The sequence below is a fragment of the Caretta caretta genome, chromosome 1 (genome assembly GCF_965140235.1).
Source record: "Caretta caretta isolate rCarCar2 chromosome 1, rCarCar1.hap1, whole genome shotgun sequence".
Lineage (NCBI taxonomy): Eukaryota > Metazoa > Chordata > Testudines > Cheloniidae > Caretta > Caretta caretta.
Window position 1 is genome coordinate 303439341 of NC_134206.1, and position 20986 is coordinate 303460326.

The 20986-nt window shown below is 40.5% G+C and overlaps 1 protein-coding gene across 7 annotated transcripts in view; it reads right to left on the reverse strand.

Moving 5' to 3' along the window:
- The window catches only part of DOCK4 (dedicator of cytokinesis 4), a 414714-nt gene that overhangs the window by 32620 nt on the left and 361108 nt on the right, over nucleotides 1–20986 (reverse strand). For all 7 annotated transcript variants that reach the window (XM_048836082.2, XM_048836079.2, XM_048836080.2 and 4 more), the window contains 6 exons: nucleotides 19879–19939; nucleotides 14999–15092; nucleotides 6843–6991; nucleotides 5458–5544; nucleotides 2487–2591; nucleotides 17–158 (listed from right to left, as the gene is read on the reverse strand). In XM_048836082.2, coding sequence (XP_048692039.1) covers nucleotides 17–158; nucleotides 2487–2591; nucleotides 5458–5544; nucleotides 6843–6991; nucleotides 14999–15092; nucleotides 19879–19939 — 638 coding nt within the window. The remainder of the gene's footprint in view (nucleotides 1–16; nucleotides 159–2486; nucleotides 2592–5457; nucleotides 5545–6842; nucleotides 6992–14998; nucleotides 15093–19878; nucleotides 19940–20986) is intronic.

Here is a 20986-nt window from a genome sequence, read left to right on the forward strand (position 1 = left end):
GTGAAAGTTTGGATACACTGTGCTTCTGCCTGAAAGATGGTCTCATCGGGCTGATTGGCATGTTGCATAGCAATGGCATGTGGGAACTCATTCAACATTCGCTGTTGGAAAGCCTCCAGTCTCTCATAGTCATGTCCTCGGCAAACAAACTCCTTATTCTGTACAGAAGAAGCAGAGCTAGTTACATGAAAATAACTGAGTACCATTAAATAAATAAAGACACACACTTTTAAAAGGGGGCTTCTGGGGATGCTTATTGCATTATTTGAACAAAGAAAAAGGTAAGTAACAAAAGGCAAAAGCAGAAAACAAATATATAGAGGGAAAAAGTGATTTAGTCAAAAGGAAAGCAAATGTAATTGCACTATATAAAATACATTTTATTGCTTGATGCATTCTGGAAAATCTAATCATTACGTATTTCTGTAAGCCGTGATCTGAAAGGCAAACACTGTTTTTACTAGCTGAAAGTATGCACGGGTAATGTAAAGTAATGGATGGTGAAGGCAACAGGAGAGTCATACGTCCTTTGTGCAGTGTACTGAATTTTTTTGCTGGTTAGTCCTAAATCTTGCTTTATAGATATGTACCTTGGAGAAAGGGAAGGGATAAGAATCCTTCAGAATGCATCCCTATTGCCTCTCCCTCTAAAGACTGCACAGATCACCAGTCTGATATATTTGGCCTGCCCCGCCTTAGGGGGAAAGAGAGAATGAGGGTAGCTGAGCCAGTTCCAACTCTGAATCTTCCACATGGCTGCTCACTGTTCCCCTGCACCACCAGGTCAGGTTGGCTTTCTTAAACATTTGTGTGTGCAACATGAACCTCACATAAACCATTAGATGCCAGGAGCTGGAATTCCCAATGCAGCACTTATTGTTTACAATGGTTGAGCTGATACCCATAAGTGCTATGGAAATACTCTTCTTCATCAGCTTCCTATACCCCTGGGCATAGGACTTTAGACAAGGCCTCATCTTTGTATATTATAGGATTTTATCCAATTTATCAGGAATAAATATGCACATTCACCATTTCCCAAGCAATAATGTTAAATAAATTCACTTGTTTTATCTGTATTTTTGAAGTGGTTTTGTTTAGCAGTGTTTGGTAAAAATAATAATCATCTCTATAAAATCATGAGAACACAAACAGATACCATACGCATCTGAGAGCGCCAGCCTTTCTTGTGAATTGCTGTTGGTGAAATAAACTCTGATATTCTTTGAGTGCAAATACAAATAATAGCTGAGGATACTTACATTTGAAGAAGTGAAGCCCTTTCCACAGCAAACATATCTAAGGACTTCACCACAATAATTAACAAGCCACTTGCCTTAAAAAAATTGAGGCAGATATAAATAGTAAGTCCTGAAGCGTGCTTGCAAAGCCAACAGAGAGTAAAACTGTTCTCTGTACTTTAGCAGTGTCATTTGTAATTAACTCACAGGGAAAAGCATATTAAAAAAGGCAGAGACAAATGTATAGATCAGTAACAACTGAATATCTATCGTGCAGTGATTTTTTAAGTAAGATTTATTCTACCAATTGACAAATCTTGCCAATTTTCCAAATCTTAAATTCTTTATAACCTAAGATTTTAAAATAGATTTGTGAAGATGGCTTGAACCAAGTAGTAATAATATACCCACGAGATGTGTTTTGTGTCACCTCTTTTAAGGGGAAGGAGTTTCATACTATACCTACTAAAAGCAAGACTATGATTTTCCCTACCAGCCTGCACAGGCCAATAAGTCCTCCCTTGCAGGCTACCAAGATCACTGCTCTGTTTGAGTGTGTGAGCGGGGGAGTACAGAGGAGCAGACTCCATGAGATTGATGCTGTGGAGAGTGGAAGGAGTCTTTGCTGTGTCTCAAAGGTGCCAGTCAGCACAACTGGATCAACAAAAGGGGAAAACTAGTCAAAGGCACCCAAGTTCCATTTTCAAGAGTGACTCAGGCACTTGGGAGCCTAAGTCTCATTAAAGTCAAGAGGACAAGTGAGACATAGGTAGCTTTGAAAAAGTTATCCCTAGTCTGTACTTGGTAAAGGGGTGGTGTTGATTACTTTCCCTAATTGCCCCTTTGCTCAGTAGACCCTTGCCCCCACCCCCAAACACACACCAACAGGTTTCTGGGAAGTCACTAATAAAAGCAAAATGGGAGTAAGGTTCTTGAGGAAGCATTGCTCCCCTAGTAGCCCATAGCCGAGGTCTGATCTCCCATTTGTACACCGAGACTCACTTGGAGCTCAAGATATGTATGGTTTTGGAGGAGCTGTTGTCCATTCTGTGGGAACAAACATCTCACTCCCCTAAAAGAATATTAGGAGGCTACCCCATTTAGACAAAACACCTGGAGTTTTCCATCTCCTACAAAGGAAGAACTGGCATAAGACATAATCAAGTTCTCAAGTAGGGGAAGAAAAGATGAATGAAAGCATGACTGATAGAATTAGTGCATTAACTTGATTTTGAATTTACTCACTCTCAAGAAAAATGGAAACTTTTTCCCATAAAATCCAACTCTGAAAAACTCTGGCTCCAAACGTTGTTGATCCATGATTTTATCATACAAAGAGGCTTCCATCATCTGAATAAGATTGAGAAGAAGAAATATATGTTTTATACTTAAAGCTTTTACAGAGAAGAGGCTGCTCAGTGCCCCAAGGTATTAGAATTACATTGCAGTTCTAATCAGCAATAAGGAGAACTAGATGACTCTTTTACAGTGGATTGAAAGCTTCCAAGAATTTTTATGCAGTTATTTTCACTTAGGAAGAACAGATATTGCCTTTTGCTTTTGTTTGTTTGTTTGTTTTGGGGTGAGAAATCACAACACACAAATCTCTTAGAATAATAAAGATGTGCATGTTTTTCTTCTTTAATCTTCCTAATTTACCATCTCCATTCTTATTATATACACACACCCACACACAGACGCACACCACCACACCCATACACACCCAATTTGAAACATAATCCCAAGTATTCTGCTGATTACTCAAGTATCTAGCTATAACAAGGGCATTTTCATGAGCACAGGGCATTAAGGTTTGGGATTTTCAAAGAATCCTGCCCAAGGGAGTTAGGAGTCTAAATCTAATTTAATATCAATAGAAGCTGAATACCTAAACTTCCTTGGGCTCCTTTGAAAATTCCAGTCTAGAAAATGTATAAAAATCCTTTCTTTGACCAATATACACAGTTGTTGTTTCACTCAAAATATTGGCACGAAGTGACTTGGTTTCAAAGTTTCCTATTTGTCTTGATGTGACTCAAGAGACAGGTTCTCCGTCAATATTTTACAAATAGTGATAAAAAGAAAAGGATCAACATTAGGCAGTTATTGATATAATTTTGTTAATTTGCTAATATTGAAGACTTTGGAGAGAAATGTAATCAGAAGTAATATTAATTGCCACCCTACTTAAAGTACATGAAGAAACCTCATTTTTATACAAAGTCAGATTAACATCAACAGTGTATATGTACTGGATGACTATTTAGCATTTCAGTCTTTCAGATACTCACAACATAGATATGTCAAGAACCAATGAAATAGGCAAGACTAGGGATGTAGGTTTGTCATGATGGGAAAAAGTGTGGTAGATAGCATAATCTTCCCATTATTTGGGACTTTTCTTGTGTGCCTGTGACTCACCCCGCAGTGGTGGCTCCTGTCCCACAGGGCTGGACCTGGCAGCCCATTCTAGGTGTTTTGACATGGTGTGCGGGGTTGTAGCACTGGTCAGGTTTGGCCCAGCTGTCCCTCTGTCATGAATCGGGTAGGAGGAGGTGGAGGGGCCAAACTTCAGTGAGTGGCATTGGGACCTGGTGCATGGGGGTGCAGTGCTGTTCAGGTTTGGCTGCCCCTCCATTGTAATGTGGTGCTCCATCCCGGTGACCTCTCTATTCTTCCTCAGGCCCCAGCCTATCTTCCACATTGGGCCAGGATTAGGGTTGTGATGTCTGGACGGAGGGGCGCTGTTACAAACGGTCAGTGCCCAGCCCAACTGTCAAAGTGAGGAGGAGGAGGAGGAGATGTTTTATTGAAAATCATGGAGCAGTCACAGTAAATTTAGTGACCTGTGACTTTTACTAAATTTACTGTGTCTGCTCTATGATGTTTGATAAAAAATGCTGTGAAAAGGCATTACTAAGGGCAAAATTTTTATGGTAGTACTCAGTTTGCTGCTTCTTATGTGTTTGGCCCATCTGTCCAATAGAGCAAACTAAACATTAAATATGCTTTTGAGTTCCTAAAAAAACCTTTTAGTGGAACAGGAAGCTTCTAATAGGAGAGAGGACAAAACCCTCATTTAGGTTCTGAACTGTTAAATTGTCATTTTAAAAAAAATATCATGGTTCTCAGAAAAATATTTATACAGAACTAATGATCGATTGCTTGGCTTTTCAAGCAATTAGCATAATGAAGGTGGGCGGCTGCTCATAACAGAGCGATTGGGTATAGTGTTAGCTAGAAATATGAATACAACAAAAGTACAGCTTTGTACTCACTTGTGTGTTAAAAATGTTTTGGGTGGCTGCCCAAAATGGAAGCATTTAAAATCTATCCATTTACTTTTAATCTGAAAATATCCCAGAATACTTTATACATATATATCAGGTGTGTCCAACCAGTGGCTCTTTTAAGTTAAAATGTGGCTCGTGGAGCACCCTCATGTCCCCACCATTCTCCACCTACCAGACTGGGGGGAGAAGGGGCTCAAGGCTTCTGCCCTGAGGCAGGGTGGTAGGGCTAGGGGCTTCTGACAGGAAGAACTGGGGCCTGCTGAGCGTTGGGGAACCACAATTTAAAGGTTCAGGCCCTCCCAACAGCTTGAGTCAGGCCCCCTTCATACCCTCAGGAATCCTTAGAACTCCCAGGTGTTAGCTCCACGGGGAGAGGCAGCAGCAAAAGCAGCAGCTCTCCTTGCAGCTCCCAGCTGTTTACCGCTGCCATTCCCCATTACCTCAGCTCCCAGCTTGCCGGCTCCAGCAGCTGTCGCACAGGGAGAGGGAGGCACCATGTGACTGAGCAGAGCCAGCAAACCCCGGAAAAAAATGGGGGGGGGTGAACCCATGTGCCCCCCCCCATACATCGCCTCTGGCTTCTGCTTAGCTGGAAAGGGGGTCTAGGGGCTTCAGCTCTATGGGAAGCACCTGCCAGGGCTCAGGGCTTTAGCTCCACTTCTGCTGAAGCCCCAAGCCCCGGCAGGTACGCCCCAGCTCTCGAACTTCTGGAGATTGTCCAGAAGTCAGTCAGAGGGTCGGTAAGTTTGGCCACCGGTGATATATACATTATAGCGAACAAATAAGAATCAAAGGTAAGGATTGCATACTAGTCGTATTAGGCTTACAAGGCCAAACTTAATAGGCTAAGAATCATTTTGTTTAACTCTAATCAAAAGGGAGTTCCTTATTCTGAATGACCAAAATGCACCCCGGTACATTACCCTCATCTTGCTGAGATTTCTGTAGTCATAATAGCTCTCGTACTGCTCTGCAATCTTCCTGCATAAGATGATGCCATTCTCCCAACACTGTAGACAAACAGGTTACAGAAATATAGAGAGGAATCATGCTTTGTGGCAATTTCAAATAGCTTTCCAAGTATCTTCTATTATTGATACAATTTCCCAGTAGCCAACAAATATAAGGCAGACAACACCTGTTGTGTGACAATTCACAATATGTTATTAAAGCGCCTTCTTTGTAGGTGACTGAACTGCACTCCCAGTTACTGAACATACTTGAACATAATACCCACTGTCTGCAGTATCTTGATAAGGGCAAAACTCCTTAACTAAACTTCTGGACTCTTTGAGGCATCAAACCGTATATTTCCAGAGTTAGCAGATAAAAGGAGTCATTTGAGATAAGACACACCGTGCACTGCAGAAGGTGGAGATCACTAATGAAGTGATACCCATCTCCTCCAGCACGGCACATGGGATTTATTCGACTGGTTATATGTTCCTATATAAAATGTATTTTACTTATAGAAGAGTAGAAAAATTAGGAAAAATATTCCTTCCTTGATTTTTTTTGAGGTAGGGGGAGGAACAATCTGGTTGAAAACAAGTTTTCAATTTCACAAGCTCAGAGTATCCTTAACTTGTTTGACTCATTGCTGACCAGCATTCAACATTAGTTTTAATGCTACTACTTACAAAAATTTACACGGATATTACACCAGTTACAAAAAATTATAGTGTACCTGTGTATCAATGATTGAGGAGAGAGATTTAAGTAAAAAATTAAGCAGAGAGTATAATTTTAAACCAGATAATATTGGCGGCCAATATTTGTGCCAGTCTTCACACCAATAAGCAATGGTTTCTGTCTAATTTGGGATAAGATTTCTGAATATTGGCACTATGCTATGGTCACCATTAAAACTTACCAACAGCAGCCTCTGAATATTATCATTAGTATTACTGCTGCTGCAGTTGCTATTCAAGGGAGCCAGCACGGTTCTGTAGATAGAGGACAGGCCTAAGAGTCAGGAGACCTAGGTTTTATTCCCAACTCAGTCACTGACTTGTGTGAATTCAGCATGCTTCTGTCCTTATGTGGCTCAGTTTCCCCATCTGAAAAATGGGGAAAACACCATCTTTTGTAAAGTTCTCTGAGGTTTCCAGTTGAACAGCGCTATGCAAGTCCTAATCAACAGTATTTCAGACACCACGTGTGGTAATTTATGGCAAATGCTAACTTTTAAATGGCAGTCACGTACATGGCAGTCACTGGATATAAGAAATAAACACTGGAAAACTGGAGGTGATTTTACAATCCTACTACCCACTCATGATAAAAATCGATAATTAAACCCACTTACCTTTCCCCGGTCAAAGTTCTGGATGATTGTAAGGTGAAGATACTCTTTGCGCTGCCACTCTGTTTGCATGGGATAGTTTAGAAATTCTCTCAATGGCCGGTCAGACCATTCTAATAGCTCATCGTACAGCAATAGTGTGTAGCCAGCCTCTGTCAGACAAGTTACAAAGTGTTATATGTAAACATGAAAAATATAAAATACCTCAAAAGCCATGTTATTTAAACCACTATCTACCATAATATTCTCAAAAAGTTATACCTCTGCATAGAACAACTACTTTACCTAAATCATCATAGGGGGCGCTAGTAGCACAAGGTTGCTCTACACTTCCCACGATAATATGCTGTTTTCAGTTGCTAATAACTTTGCCATACTTTAATTGCTCAGGATGAAATTTCCTGTGCTGGGTGTCTACCTCAGGCTGAATATTTTTGCAAGTTTTAGCAAAAATGGCCCAGCCATTACTGAGAATGAGATTAGGGGAAAATATGATGTTTTGCCCATGTTAAAAAAGTTCTTACAACTGTTTTGCTGAGAAGCTCTAGGTCTGCTATGCTTTGGAGTATGAACTTGAAATTTGGCAGAGGGATGGGCCTTTGTGTCAGATATGTGCCTTTTGCCATCCCCATAAAAAATGACCAAATTATAAGACACTGAAAACTCTCAGATGCTCAGTAGAGACATGTTAGAGTGTAGCACCTAATTTCTCCAAAGATGCTATCTACACTGGGCATGTTCGCTGCAAAGGCTGAGCAGGACTATCCTTGCAATTGCTAATCCTGGCTGCTTCCAGGCACCTGGACGGAGAGCAGGGAGACTGCCTCTCCTGTTCTCTCAGTGTTCCCTCAGCAGCATGGAGAAGGAGGAGGAACAAACTGATTAGAATGCAGAGGGGTGAGGAGCTGAGCCTGGGGGCAGAAAGAGTAGAGGGAAAAGACTGGGTCAAGGAGACGGGGAAGAAAAGGGGAAGACTAGGAGCCAGGAAAGGGGGGGAGAAAGGATAGTGGCTGTACAAGACGACAGACTGGGAGCTGGGCGAGGGGGAGAAACAGCAGAGGAACTGGGACTGGGAGCCAGTGTGGGGGAAGGGGTATGTAAAAGATTAGAACACGAGAGGAGGGGCAGAAACTGGCAATGTCTAGACAAGGAAACTAGGACTGGAAGGTGGTGGTGAGGTCACTGGCATGAAGAGTTGGGGTAAAAAACCAGAACTTGTAGAGGGGCAGGCTGAAGGGTACAAGACAGAAGGGATCAGGGCTGGGAGGAATGAGGGCAGAAGGATCTATGCCCACTAGAGCACACTCCCCTACAGCCTGCAATGAAACCCAAGATTCAACATTCCTCTGGTGTCAAAAATATCATTGAAACCCTCTGGCACAATGTCTCATTCCCCTCTACTGCTGGTCCACATAGCAGTAATAAGTTGTCATCCTCTATCAGCAAAAAGAACAAGAAGTACTTGTGGCATCTTCGAGAGTAACAAATTTATTTGAGCATAAGCCTTCGTGGGCTAAAACCCACCTTGTTTTAGTTAGTCTCTAAGGTGCCACAAGTACACCTTGTCCTTTTTGCTGATACAGACTAACACGGCTACCACTCTGAAACCTGTCATCCTCTATCAGTTACTCTGTTAGCTTCAGTTGCAAGAACTGAGATGTAGATCTAAAGGTTCTAACCCAGCAGATGATCCTCATAGTGGAATCTGTTTTTTTGGTTTGCTTTTTTAAAAACCTAGGAAATTACACACACACACACAAAATTGTGTTAAAAGAACATTATTAAGGTTGCAAAGTCAAAGCTCAAAAGTTAGGATATGCTAGAATTAAGGTTGCCTGTGCAATTTTCATTTGGCCCTCCTGTATGTATGCATTAGGATACAGTCTTTAATTACATGATCACATACTATTTTTTTCCTCTGCCTAGTTCAGTGCACATGATGGGCCATGTTATGGGAATGCATAAGGGTTGTGAAGTGTAGGAAACTGTTGTCTGTGGGACCCCAGACGTTTCATTTGTTGTGGATTTGGAAGGTGTGTAGTGACTGAAGCACAGGCAACTTTAGTTCTGGCATTTCTTAACTTCTGAGTGCTTGTCTATGCAACTTAAAAATGTTATTTTAATATAATTTTTGCATGTAATTTTATATTTAAGATGTCCAATATACTTATTTATAATTGTATTTAACACTAATTGCTATAAGATTGATACAGCTTGACTTCTTTATTGCTAATGAACTACTCAATCTATATATGCACTACAAAGAAAACTTCTTAGTGTTCCTTTCCTTTTCAATTTCCATCATGGAATGACTTAGCTTTGGAAGATTTCTGTAGTACAAATCTGCATTAGTGAGTTCTTGGACAAATTGCATTATATGTAAGTAACTTATTAACACCACTGGCAGACGTGTGTATAAATTCCCCATGCCCCAAAAGAAAGCAAACGAGAGGGGCTGATTTATTATATGGAAAAATCTATCTGAAGAGGTTCAAAGGGTTAAACACTTCCACGAGTAATGGAAACTGAAAGGTTATCTCATTCCAGTTTTGAGGTCTCTGAAGGGGACACACAAGGAACTAGAACATTACATGTTCTACCCACAAGGGGATTAAACGCATAGCCATGACTGGAAACTGTGGAAGGAAAGATTTATGCTAGATATTAGATTTTAAAAGGCCTTTTCTCACAAAGAATTATTAGAATGTGAACCAGTCTTGTAAATCATATTGTGAAGACAGATAAAATAAATGAAAATAAGAGAAAGCTGCCTTCATCCCTGGAACAAAACTATACAACTAGATGAAATAAAAGTGTAACACACTGGAGTGCTGGTAAGAGAGTGAACTTTACTTCCTGTCCCCAGGCAACTGACAAGGGTCAAGGTTAAACTAACCTTTTGATGTGTGTTCTTTTCACCGAACATCAATATGTAAACCAAGGGGATGGACCAAATGAATCTTTGCTTTTCAATGTAAGGACTGTGTCTATTCTTTGTCACGGACTGAGGCCAGTCGTTCCTTAATCACGTAGTACTAAATAAGACTGACTGAGTGTCATGGCAAAGAAAGAAAGATCTATAGAAAAATGAAAAACTGCCATGGAGGCATTATTTTGAGCAAAATATTGCTTAAAAGAAGAAATGAATAGTTTAAAAACATGAAAAAAATCAGCACAATCAGTGCTTAGACTATATTGGACATACGTATAGAAACTAGTGTGTTAAGGATCCATTGACATGCCTTGCTCAGTGGGTTATTAAAACCTGTTATGTAAAAACCTAAAAGCCACAGTTGTGTCACAAAAATCATGTCTGTGGCAACCATATATCTCTAGTTGGTAATTATGCCCAAATTATACGAGAAGGTCCCTGAAGTTATACAGCAAGGTCACCAAAAACTCTCCTCAATACAACCTCTCAGTCCTCTGACACATTAAATATATACAAAAAGAAAAGGAGTACTTGTGGCACCTTAGAGACTAACCAATTTATTTGAGCATGAGCTTTCGTGAGCTACAGCTCACTTCATCAGATGTATACCGTGGAAACTGCAGCAGACTTTATATACACACAGAGAATATGAAACAATACTGTATTGTTTCATATTCTCTGTGTGTATATAAAGTCTGCTGCAGTTTCCACGGTATACATCTGATGAAGTGAGCTGTAGCTCACGAAAGCTCATGCTCAAATAAATTGGTTAGTCTCTAAGGTGCCACAAGTACTCCTTTTCTTTTTGCAAATACAGACTAACACGGCTGTTCCTCTGAAACCTGTCATTAAATATATAGAGGCCAGACAGGTATGGTGGAATTAAAGAAATCCTCTCTCCTTTGTACCTTTGGAAATCCATGCTTCATGTACCCTATTCACAACTCCACCTTGCCCAACCGGTCTCCTAATGACTTTTTAATGTACTACAGGTTTTGGTATTGAACACTCATAATTACAATGTGCAAGTTACTGAAGAAAAGCTGGAGTTTTTTTGGTTGAGTGGATGCCAGCTGGATTGAGGCCTCTAGTACACAAGGTGATCAGTTTGGGATTTTGCAAACCCAAAGTATTTTAATACAGGGGAGGTGATTGATCTCCTATTTCCTTCTTCATTTTCGACAGAGGCTAATGTGACATTAAATTCGGAGTGAGGCAACTGAAAAAACAGATACCTACCTGTAACTGTTCTTCGTGGTGTGATGTAGATGTGTATTCTACTTAGGTGTGTGCATGCCCAGCATATTGGAGCTGGAGACCTTTGCCTAACAGTACCAGTAGGGGCAGTGCTCACGCCTTGTGGCCATAGCCCAGCCCCTAGCATTATAAGGGGGCACCACACCAATGCCCTCCGTTTCTTCACATCCAACTTCAGATGTATAGACTCAGATGCAGAGGGGACCAAGGGTCAGTCGTGGAATACACATCGGCATCACAGAATAACAGTTACAGATAGGTAACTTTTTTTTTTAATAGATGCAGCAATGTACTCTACTAAGGTGACTCGCAAGCAAGACTAAGAGGAGGTGGGACTCAGTCTGCAGGACTGCCTTCCCAAATGTGCCATTTGATCTGGATGCAGCAATGATGGCATAGTAGTTTGTAGAAGCATGCACAGAAGACCAAGTTGCAGCCCTGCAAATGTCCAACATAGGAATGTCACTTAGAAATGCCATGGACGTCGCCTGGGCTCTTGTGGAATGGGCTCACACCTCTTGAGGCAGCATAGCTCAAGCTACTTTGCATGTTGTCATGACACAGGAAGTTATCCACCTGAAGACTGTCTGTGAAGAGACCACTTGACCCTCCATTTGGTCTGCACAGGAAACAAACAAACGAGATGAGGAGTGGAAAGATTTGGTCCTCTCCAGATGAAAAGCTAATTACCACCTGACATCCAGTATGTGAAGACATTTTTCCTCTGGGGTTGAATGCAGCTTGGGAAAGAACACTGGTGAATATATAGGTCTGGTTCAAGTAAAACTGAGAAACTGCTTTGGATAAAAACTTAGGGTGCAGCTGCAGGGTTACTTTGATTTTAGAAGAGCCTGAACGGAGACCCCTTCGAGAGCAAAACAGATGGCATTTCTTATTTCTCTCATGGCAAACTGGCTGATCATCGAAATACTCCAAACTGCAAAGGTGGACTGCAGGACACTGGCTTCAGGAACCATTCATGATTCTGGGAGAAATTTTGTCTGAGGTGATCCGCCAGGTGATTCTGTATCCCAGGGAAGTGATTGGCTGTGGAGGTAACATCTTCCCCAATGCAAAACTGCCATAGCCTAATTGCCTCCTGATACAGCATGTTGGAGTGTTCTCCCCCCTCAGCTGTTCACATAATTCATTGCACTGGTATTGTTGGTGAGGATGAGTGCCACTGAGCCCCTGATGTGATCCTGAAAGGTCTGGCAGGGATTGTAGATGGCTTGAAGCTCCAGGACATTGATATGCAGAGAAGCTTCTCGTTCCGACCACAGACCTTGAACTTTCAGCAATCCCAGATGTGCTCCCCAACCTATTAAGGGGGCATTGGTGACTACAGTCTTGGTCAGTGGGAACTGAGCAAAAGGAATGCCCTGGGACACATTATCTTGAATCATTTACCACCATAAGGAGTCCAGGATTGGTGGACAAGCCTGTCCAAGGGATGATGAATCGGATGATAGACCAACTTCAGTCACTTCTGAAGAGGATGAAGGTGTAGTCTGGCATATTGGACTAGCTGTGGATCTGCAACCATATGGCCTAGGCTGTGATTAAGGTTTGAGACTGGAGCTCCAGACATAGGTGGGGAATTGCCTGGAATTGGTCAGTTGGCAGAAATGCTCTTGAGTCATAGAGTCTAGCAGGGCCCCAATGAACTCAATTCTTCAAGTTGGAACCAACCTTAATTTCCCACTTTTTAGGATGAGACCTAGATGATCAACTAAAGGTAGTGTGAAATGAACATGAAAGAGGACTTCCTCTTTGGACCTGCCCTCAATAACCAGTGGTTGAGGTACAGGAAGATATGAATTCCCCTCTTCCTGAGGTATGCTGTTACAATCATACACTTGGTAAAAATGCAGGGAGTGCAAGACAGGCCGAAAGGCAGCATGATGTATTGGTTGAGGAACCTCCTGAAGCTTGGCAGGATTGCTATGTATGTGTCCTGAAGGTCCGGGGCAGAAAACTAGTTGTTGTGATTTAAGACGGGGAGGATAGCTAATAGGATTACCCTACAGAATCTCATGTATCTGATGTATTTATTGAGATTGCAAAGGTTGAAGACATGTCTCATCCCTTCCTTGGGCTTGGGGATCATGAAATATTGGGAGTCTCTTGCCACTTGAGTCCTTTTTATGAACTATTTACCAGTGATTCATCTGCCTTTAATGTGTCCTTCACTGAGACCCAACAAGCCCCTCATGTGAGGATCGCTGTTGGGGAATGGCCCCCGACAATGGGCAATGCTTGAACCCCAGTGAGGTCACTGCACAGGGCAGCTAATGCCCGTACTATACTAACACTAAACTTAACCTAAGATACTCCTAACTACTATACACAAAAAAAAAAAATTAATCAGAAAACAGACTGAAAGCATGAGGTAAAAACACCACACAGAACTTCAGCTCTAGTCAAGGATGGTGAGATGGAACTGAGGAGATCATGGGGAGGGGTTTGAGCTGCAGAGTATGAGCACTGTCCCTACAGGTACTGCTAGGCAAATTTCTTTGGCTCTGGAGTGCTGGGTGTGCCCACATTTTGTACACAGCTGCATCTACTTGAAAGAAGAATATTTTGTTACCCACTCCAGTAACTTTACAGAATCTACTTGTCCAACAATGATAAATACTACTGTTGTGCATCCAATGTCGTATGTACAACAATGGATAAATACATTATCTTTTGTGTCTTCTGAAACCAACAGCAACATAGTTAACAACACTGACATTTAAATGACAATATCAGACTTCAGAGTTAATTCCCCATTCAGATGAATTGAAGCAGTTCAGACTGCTTGAAACAATGGCTCTATGAGATGCATGAATACTCTAACAGACATAACGGCACTGGTTACATTCCTTCACATTTTTAAGGGTATTGTTGAAACCATAAGGGTGAAAAGATTTTTTTTTTTTAAACAGAAGTTTAGATTTTGGAATGCAATTATGTAGTGGCTTTAAGAAAATAACAGGTCACTGAAGTGACCACATAACTACACTATGAACCAGCACCTAATATCTATTTCCTGGGTACAATTCTATGGCCTGTGATGTATGAACTGGAGGTCAGACTAGATCTAATGGTCCCTTCTGGCCTTAAAATCTATAAATGAATGAATGGTGCCAAACAGTGGGAAATACACCACTTAGAGAAAATCCAAACTCTCTCTCTCTGTTTTACAATCAGTTTAAATGTGTTAAGAATACAAAATGTCCCCATTTTTTCTTATCTGCATGGAATCACAGCAGTGCATGGAATACAGCTGGAAATACATGTCCTAGTTGTATTGGCTCAAAGAACTTCATCTGAACAGGAAAGAAAATTTTGGTATTTCCACTCTTCATTCATGACAGAAACATGTGAAGGCTCAGAGCACAAACACGTGCGATTTGACCAGCTCAACCCTTCACACTCTTTTTGAACGATTAAACAGAAAGAATGAAAAATCAGGAGTTGCCTCATTTAACTCCAAGCCAGTTTTGTGAATCAATATGGGCTAAACTGTGACTAAAGACACAATCTGGTGTGGGTTGTAAGCCACATCAACCCAGGAGTAATGCCAAGAGGCACTGTGACTCAGAGAGAGACAGGTTAATCACAATTCTGTCTTTCAATCCTATTGTTCCTGGATGGGAAAGAGTAATAAATTCATTGTTGTCTTATACCAGCAGTAAATTACTGTCCACCCCACGTAGCACAGCTACTCTGGGCAGCAAGTAGGGGAAGTGGATGAAATAGAGCCAAGGCTCTGCATATTCGCTGCCCACCTGCTGTGGGGACAGTAAGCTGGCGAGTAGCCCCTCCTGTTTTACTTGCCTGAATCTGAGATCCGGGTGACCCGCAAAGGGGTTAAAGGAGGTGTTTTATTGCCTATGACCTCACTATGACCGTGAAAGGGCATAAGTCACAATGTAACTCTAAATATTTTTTTTCCTAGGTTGCATGTACCAACAATTACCTGTGAAGTTTTGTGCTTTCAGATGCAGGTCATATAGCTTATGGATGTAGCGAATATACATCTCCTCCTTATTCAGTTCAGTCTTATAAAAATTCTGCAATAAAAAATGATATAGGTGGTTAAACAAAATGTTTCTGAGAATGTAAAATGGTAGAATAAATAGCTAAAATCGGTATTGGAAGTAATTGTTAAGTGTACAGAACATACACATCAAACCTAATGTTGCAGAAACGCATGCAAATTTCAAGAAGTTGCGTGTTTACAAGGGCAAACTATAAAGGTCAGTACATGTAGTCCCTTATAAATAGGCCTCTTACATTTTGTTGAGAACAATCATAATATCCAGAATATTTTTAAAATTATTCTCCTGCACAAGAGTCAGAATCCGCTAGAACTAAAATCCCATAATGTTTTATCTATTTGACATATTTTACTCAAAAATACCGATTCAGCTATCTAAAAAATACATCTGTACTTCTATCACGCCCCACTGAAGCCATTTAACGTCTCATTGAAAGCTCTACATTGATTTAAAAAATTGAAAGCCCTCTGGCTTTTGTATTCATATTTTAACAAAACATCTACGCTACTGTATGTCTACCCTTCACTGTGTGATAGCACAATGCCAGGATGACTTTGGCAGGATTGCAAAGAACTATTCAAGTGTAAAAACCAAAATAACCCTGAAAGAAAATGTGATTTCTTCAGCTCTGGCTTATGCTCACGAAACTGGTAACTGATGCATGACTATTGCATACCACGTCTTAAATATAAAAAAAAGTTCTATTTTGAACCTATGTCGAAGGATGTGGAATCAGGTTTTCAGAGTTACTGGGGATTTTTAGATGTGTCACTGTTAGTGATTGACGTGGGTGTCACGTAAATAAAGTCCTGCATGCAGTTTTGAAACTTTAGTCCATGATGTTCAATATTTAATTCTGTTCATCGGAGTAGTACAGGCCCTAAATCAGGTATTCCAAGGCCAGCAATAGGAGAATGGTGTCTTACGCCATACACCGTAAATGCTGTCATCTTGAAGATAGAATTGCAGAGCATGCACATACAGGTCCCAGCATGCAACGCTTAATTTTGTAACTGGTCTGCTCAGATCAAGATATCACTACAGGCTACAACCTTGATGCTGCAGGATGCCCCTGCACATTCAAGATTGTGATTGGTTCCACGTTATCGTGCATCTCTTCTGGGCTCTCGGCAAGTTGCCAATGAGCCCCTCTGTTGGAATAAACTGCGAATGTTCTTGTTCTAGACCACAGAGTCCCAAACTGTGGGTTACAATCACTAAAGTGAGGAAGGTAGGAAGGAGCACTGTGAACGAATCTCAGAGAAAGTTGTTGTAGGAAGTCAGAGAAAAAATGTAAAATGTTACAAAAATAAGTGTATATTTTTTAACTGATAAAAATGGAGACACAACACGAGCTCTGCAATTGCATGTCCCTTCAAGGCCACCATATTACTATAATCTGAGAAGCACAGCTAGCAGGGCAGCAGCTGCTGGAGCATCTGCTAAAATACAAAAAAGGCAAAGTATTAAAGCTGTACTCGTATGTGTGCCTAGAATGTAAAACAGCACCAGGCCCATTAAAAAATGTTATTAGGACACCAATGAAGTGCAAGTATCCATGCACACGGATCACGACAAGACGTGGCACTGAACTGTAATACCAGACTGGCTCTACTTGTTAAGGACTAAGAGCTCTGTTGCTCCTCACGCACCTGTATTGCATAAGTTACTCAGGTCTTTGTTGAAGCTCATTTCTGACTGGAGATAGAACATTCTGTGGAATGGACAGTGGCAAGTCGCTCCATTAACAGCTCAGAAAATAAAAAGAATGTGTGCAAATACAATGAGAAATATGCGACATGTTTTTTCATCAAATCATTCTAAGCCATAATGTGCAGTCTAAGAAGAGTCTAACACCTTCAAAGAAGGTAATATTTAGCAATTAGACAGCCATTAATAGGGACTTTTTTCCAGAGAAAACTAGGCAGCTTGAAAAATTCAACACCACTTTTTCAAAGCAGCAATGTCAACAAAAATGTCCTTTTTCAGGTAGTATCTCTATGAATCACATGATGAGTAAAGCACAGACCCTTGCAAAAAATCTTATAATTCCCTGCACAGTAGATATGGTTTCAAAATTCATAGGGCCTGTATCACCTACCAAACTGAAAACAGTACTTTTGTCAAATAAAACTGGTTTTTGTCCCATATTAGTGACGTGGTTCAGGATGTCTGAGAACAAGTCCTTTAAAAAAATCAGCACTTAGCGATTCAACTTGATGAGTCAAACAGCGTGTCTGGTGTGACATAGCTCTTAGGGTTCATCAGACATGACCAATAATTCTGCTGAAGACAACTTGCTGTGCTGTAAAGCTGTGACAGTGTGCACTACAGGAGAATGTTAATTTGAGACACTTTAGGAAACAGTCCAAAATTGCCACATTCAGTGGGAATGGTGTATTACAATCTACATGGATAATATCAAGTCAGTGAGCTTTAAGAATAGTAAGTAGTCTGGTCCCATAAAACGAAAACACTGCACTTAATGATGCATAGCTTTACAATTTTGTATATCAGTCACATTCTTTCTGCTAAGAAAATGTTTGAAAAAAATACCTAATCCTTCATGAAGCTGAAGGAGGAGCAAGCTTCACTGAAGGCCATACAGTAAATTCTTGACTTTTTGTATTGCTCTGTGGTGGACATGAATTTATTTCACCAGCAACTCCTCTTCCAAGCTGAAGTGGGATGGCTCTCATGCAGCTGAGTGACAATTTGACTTTTCAGATTAAGAGCAGAAGCTCAGGCTTCCCTCAGCAATCTTCAGACATTCATCTTGTGTAGCATGTTAGCCTATTGTGCTGACATCTCAGGGCACTTAAGCAAGCTGAAACCTTCTCTGTGGTTGGAATATAACTATTCTGCACATGAGGGGGGGAACATTCATCAGAAACTTGGAAATTGGCCTTCCTGGGCACAAAAAAGAAACTTGTAGCTGTTTCCTTGTTTCACCATTCACAAATAGAAAGGGGCAGCTATTCAAGAATCATCAGCATCTTAGAGAACTTCAAATCCAGGTGACCCTTGGGGGGATGGGGAGGGGAAATAAGTGGATTACTAACTCCTTCATCCAAGATACAATTGACATGGCAGCACTGATTGTGCCAATGCAAAGCAAAATGACAGACCTTTCCTGTGACAAGATGCTGCAATGGACTTTCTCTAGGCAGGAACTCAGAAGATTCTGGATGTTTCTTTGGAGGTGTAGGACCTAGGTTCAGTGTAGGACCCTGAAAGCTCAATTTCCATGCCATTTCCACCCTCCTGCTTTTGCAAGTCAGGTTTCTTTTCAACAGTGCCGATAAAAATGAAGTGCCATTGCCTCCTGCTGACTGACAGTGATTAAAGTCAGTGTATTTCCTCAGTTTCACCTTGCGCAGAACATCTTCTGAAAGCACGAGAGGCTCATCCATCACAGTGTTTTAAAATTTGTGTACTTTCTGCATAATGAAGGTTCACCTTTCATACTCTAAAATTAGTTAATTCTTGGAGTATGTTAGAGATACATAGTTTTGCCTACTGATTGTTAGGCTTAAATTGTCCCCGTGGAAGGAATCACAAAATATTTCTTAGCCTGATTTCACTACAGTTTGTGAAATCCCATTCAAGGATGCTGTTAGAGTATTCCATGTTTGCTTTGCTCTATTTTTGTGTTTTCTTTTTATACAAATTATGGGTCATTTCTTGCAGTAAAAATTGACTTTAGAACGCAAATAACCAAATGTTTTTACTTCCTTTTAAACCATGCCGGGTAACCTGATAGTAAGCAAGTTGTCCCATAATCAAGTTACGTATACTGTTACTATTTAGAAAGTATTGTGCTCATATAGAAGAAATCCTTTATCCTTCAAAAACTTCTCCAGGAATAACTAATAATTAGATTTGTCTTTATGCCCTATAATTCTCAGTTACCACTTAAAACAGCACAGTTGCATGGTTCCATAACAAAACTTGAAACTTTCTGAAGTTCACAGAAGTTCAAAGCCTGTCAATGAATCTTGGCCTAGGATCAAAACATACCTCACTAATAGGTTATTATAATTAATAAAAAATAATATTAATAGGGATTCACAATTTGCACAGTACATTCTTGGAGTATTGGATGGTGGGAGGGTGTATCTCAAATCTAAAATGAGATGAAGGTCCATGAGAAGTGACAACAGCAGGCCCAGAGGAACATTTTCTAGTTTTGTTGAGAGGGGAATAGGTATATCAACTCCTCAAAAATATTTTTCATATATAAAAGAGTAGCTGAGGTCTGTTGCTGGGAAAATGAGAGGACAGAGGTAGGAATACAGGTGAGCTTTGTTGTGTATTTTTAAACAAGCCACAGAAATTAATCAGATTTGCAGGAATGTACAAATCTTTGGTTTGAATTTTCTATGAAAGTTACTTTCTAGTAAGATCTATTAAACTCCTATGAGCTGATACTAGGGGGATTCTCACGATGAACACTGAAAGAAAAGCACAAGAAAACTGTATCAACTTCATTCTGAAATATCCTGAACTTTATCCTATTCTACCAGGCTCTAACTATTGTATCATATCAGCAACTTGTAGTCAGACCATCAAATGATATTATTCTGAACTATAACAGTATGTATTTAAATACCATCCATATTTGATGGTATAAATGTACTTGGTGCATTCACTGGCATTAATTACACCTGCCGTTTGGACTGCACTGTGCATTGAGAAGTAGGTTAGTAAAAATATACTTCTCATACAATGTATAGGTTTTTACTATGTAAGGTTAATTGCTTGAGTATAAAAGAGAGATAAAGATTATTATACAAACCAACAGGCTAACAGTGCAGCCAATCTTTTTACCATCCACTTCTCCCATTTTCATGCAGTCCCTAAAAATAAAATGTAACAAAAGTCAGAACATCTGCACTATGGGACAATACAGTTTTTCCCCTCTGAACAAGGAACACATTTCATAAAACAGAATTAAGTAGAAGCAAACTAATTAAAACAATACAGCCTCAGGGCATTCTGCACTGCCAGAAAGCAGATCCAGATGCGTTTGACCTCATGTCTCCTTTTTCTTGCTTGCACGGGCTGTATATTCCACCTCTAGATCAAAAGTTAAGATAAAGCTATGTAGGGCCACTAATGACAACACATGAAGGAAAACAGTGTAAGCATTACAGCCTTGCATTAAAATGATGGAAATTACCCCCACATAGATACTAAGGAAAAATAAAACTGCCAGTGAATACGGTGCTTTGAAAGGTGCTGGACTGACAATCCAGGAGATTGAAGTTCTATTTATCCACAGAAGAGATGTAGCACTGACATTTCTCTAGAAGTTAAGAGTTCAGTCTCCATGACAACTAAATCCTTCAGCTTTTCTCTTAAACCGTAAATAAGGATGACAACCATGATAGATTTTGATGTGTGGACCTTTGCCTTAGGGTCTGGAAACAAAATATCAGCCCTGGAGGTTAAGACACTGGGCTGGGACTCAAGAGATCTGGATTCAATGACTGGTTCTGTCACAGACTTCCTGGGTGATCTTGGGCAAGTCATCCTTTGTGCCTCTGTTCCCCATCAATAAAAATGAGGGTAATGATACTTCCTTTCTCCCTCCTTTGTCTGTGCTGTCTATATAGATTTGAACTCTTCAGCCAGGAATGGTCTCTTGTTATATGTACCGGTAGTGTCTACCACAATGGGCCTAATTTTGGATGGTACCTCTAGGCACTACTAAATAATATTAATAATTTCACTTAGGCTGTGAAACAGCTGTTAGATGATGACTTCTGGCCACTCCCAACCCAGAGGCAGATTTGAACCTGTAACCTAGTGGTGAAAGTCTCCATGTTCCAGTTATCAAAACCCTGCAGGATAATTTTGTTGTCAGAACTTTGAATGCTTCCATATTCTCAATATAAATTATG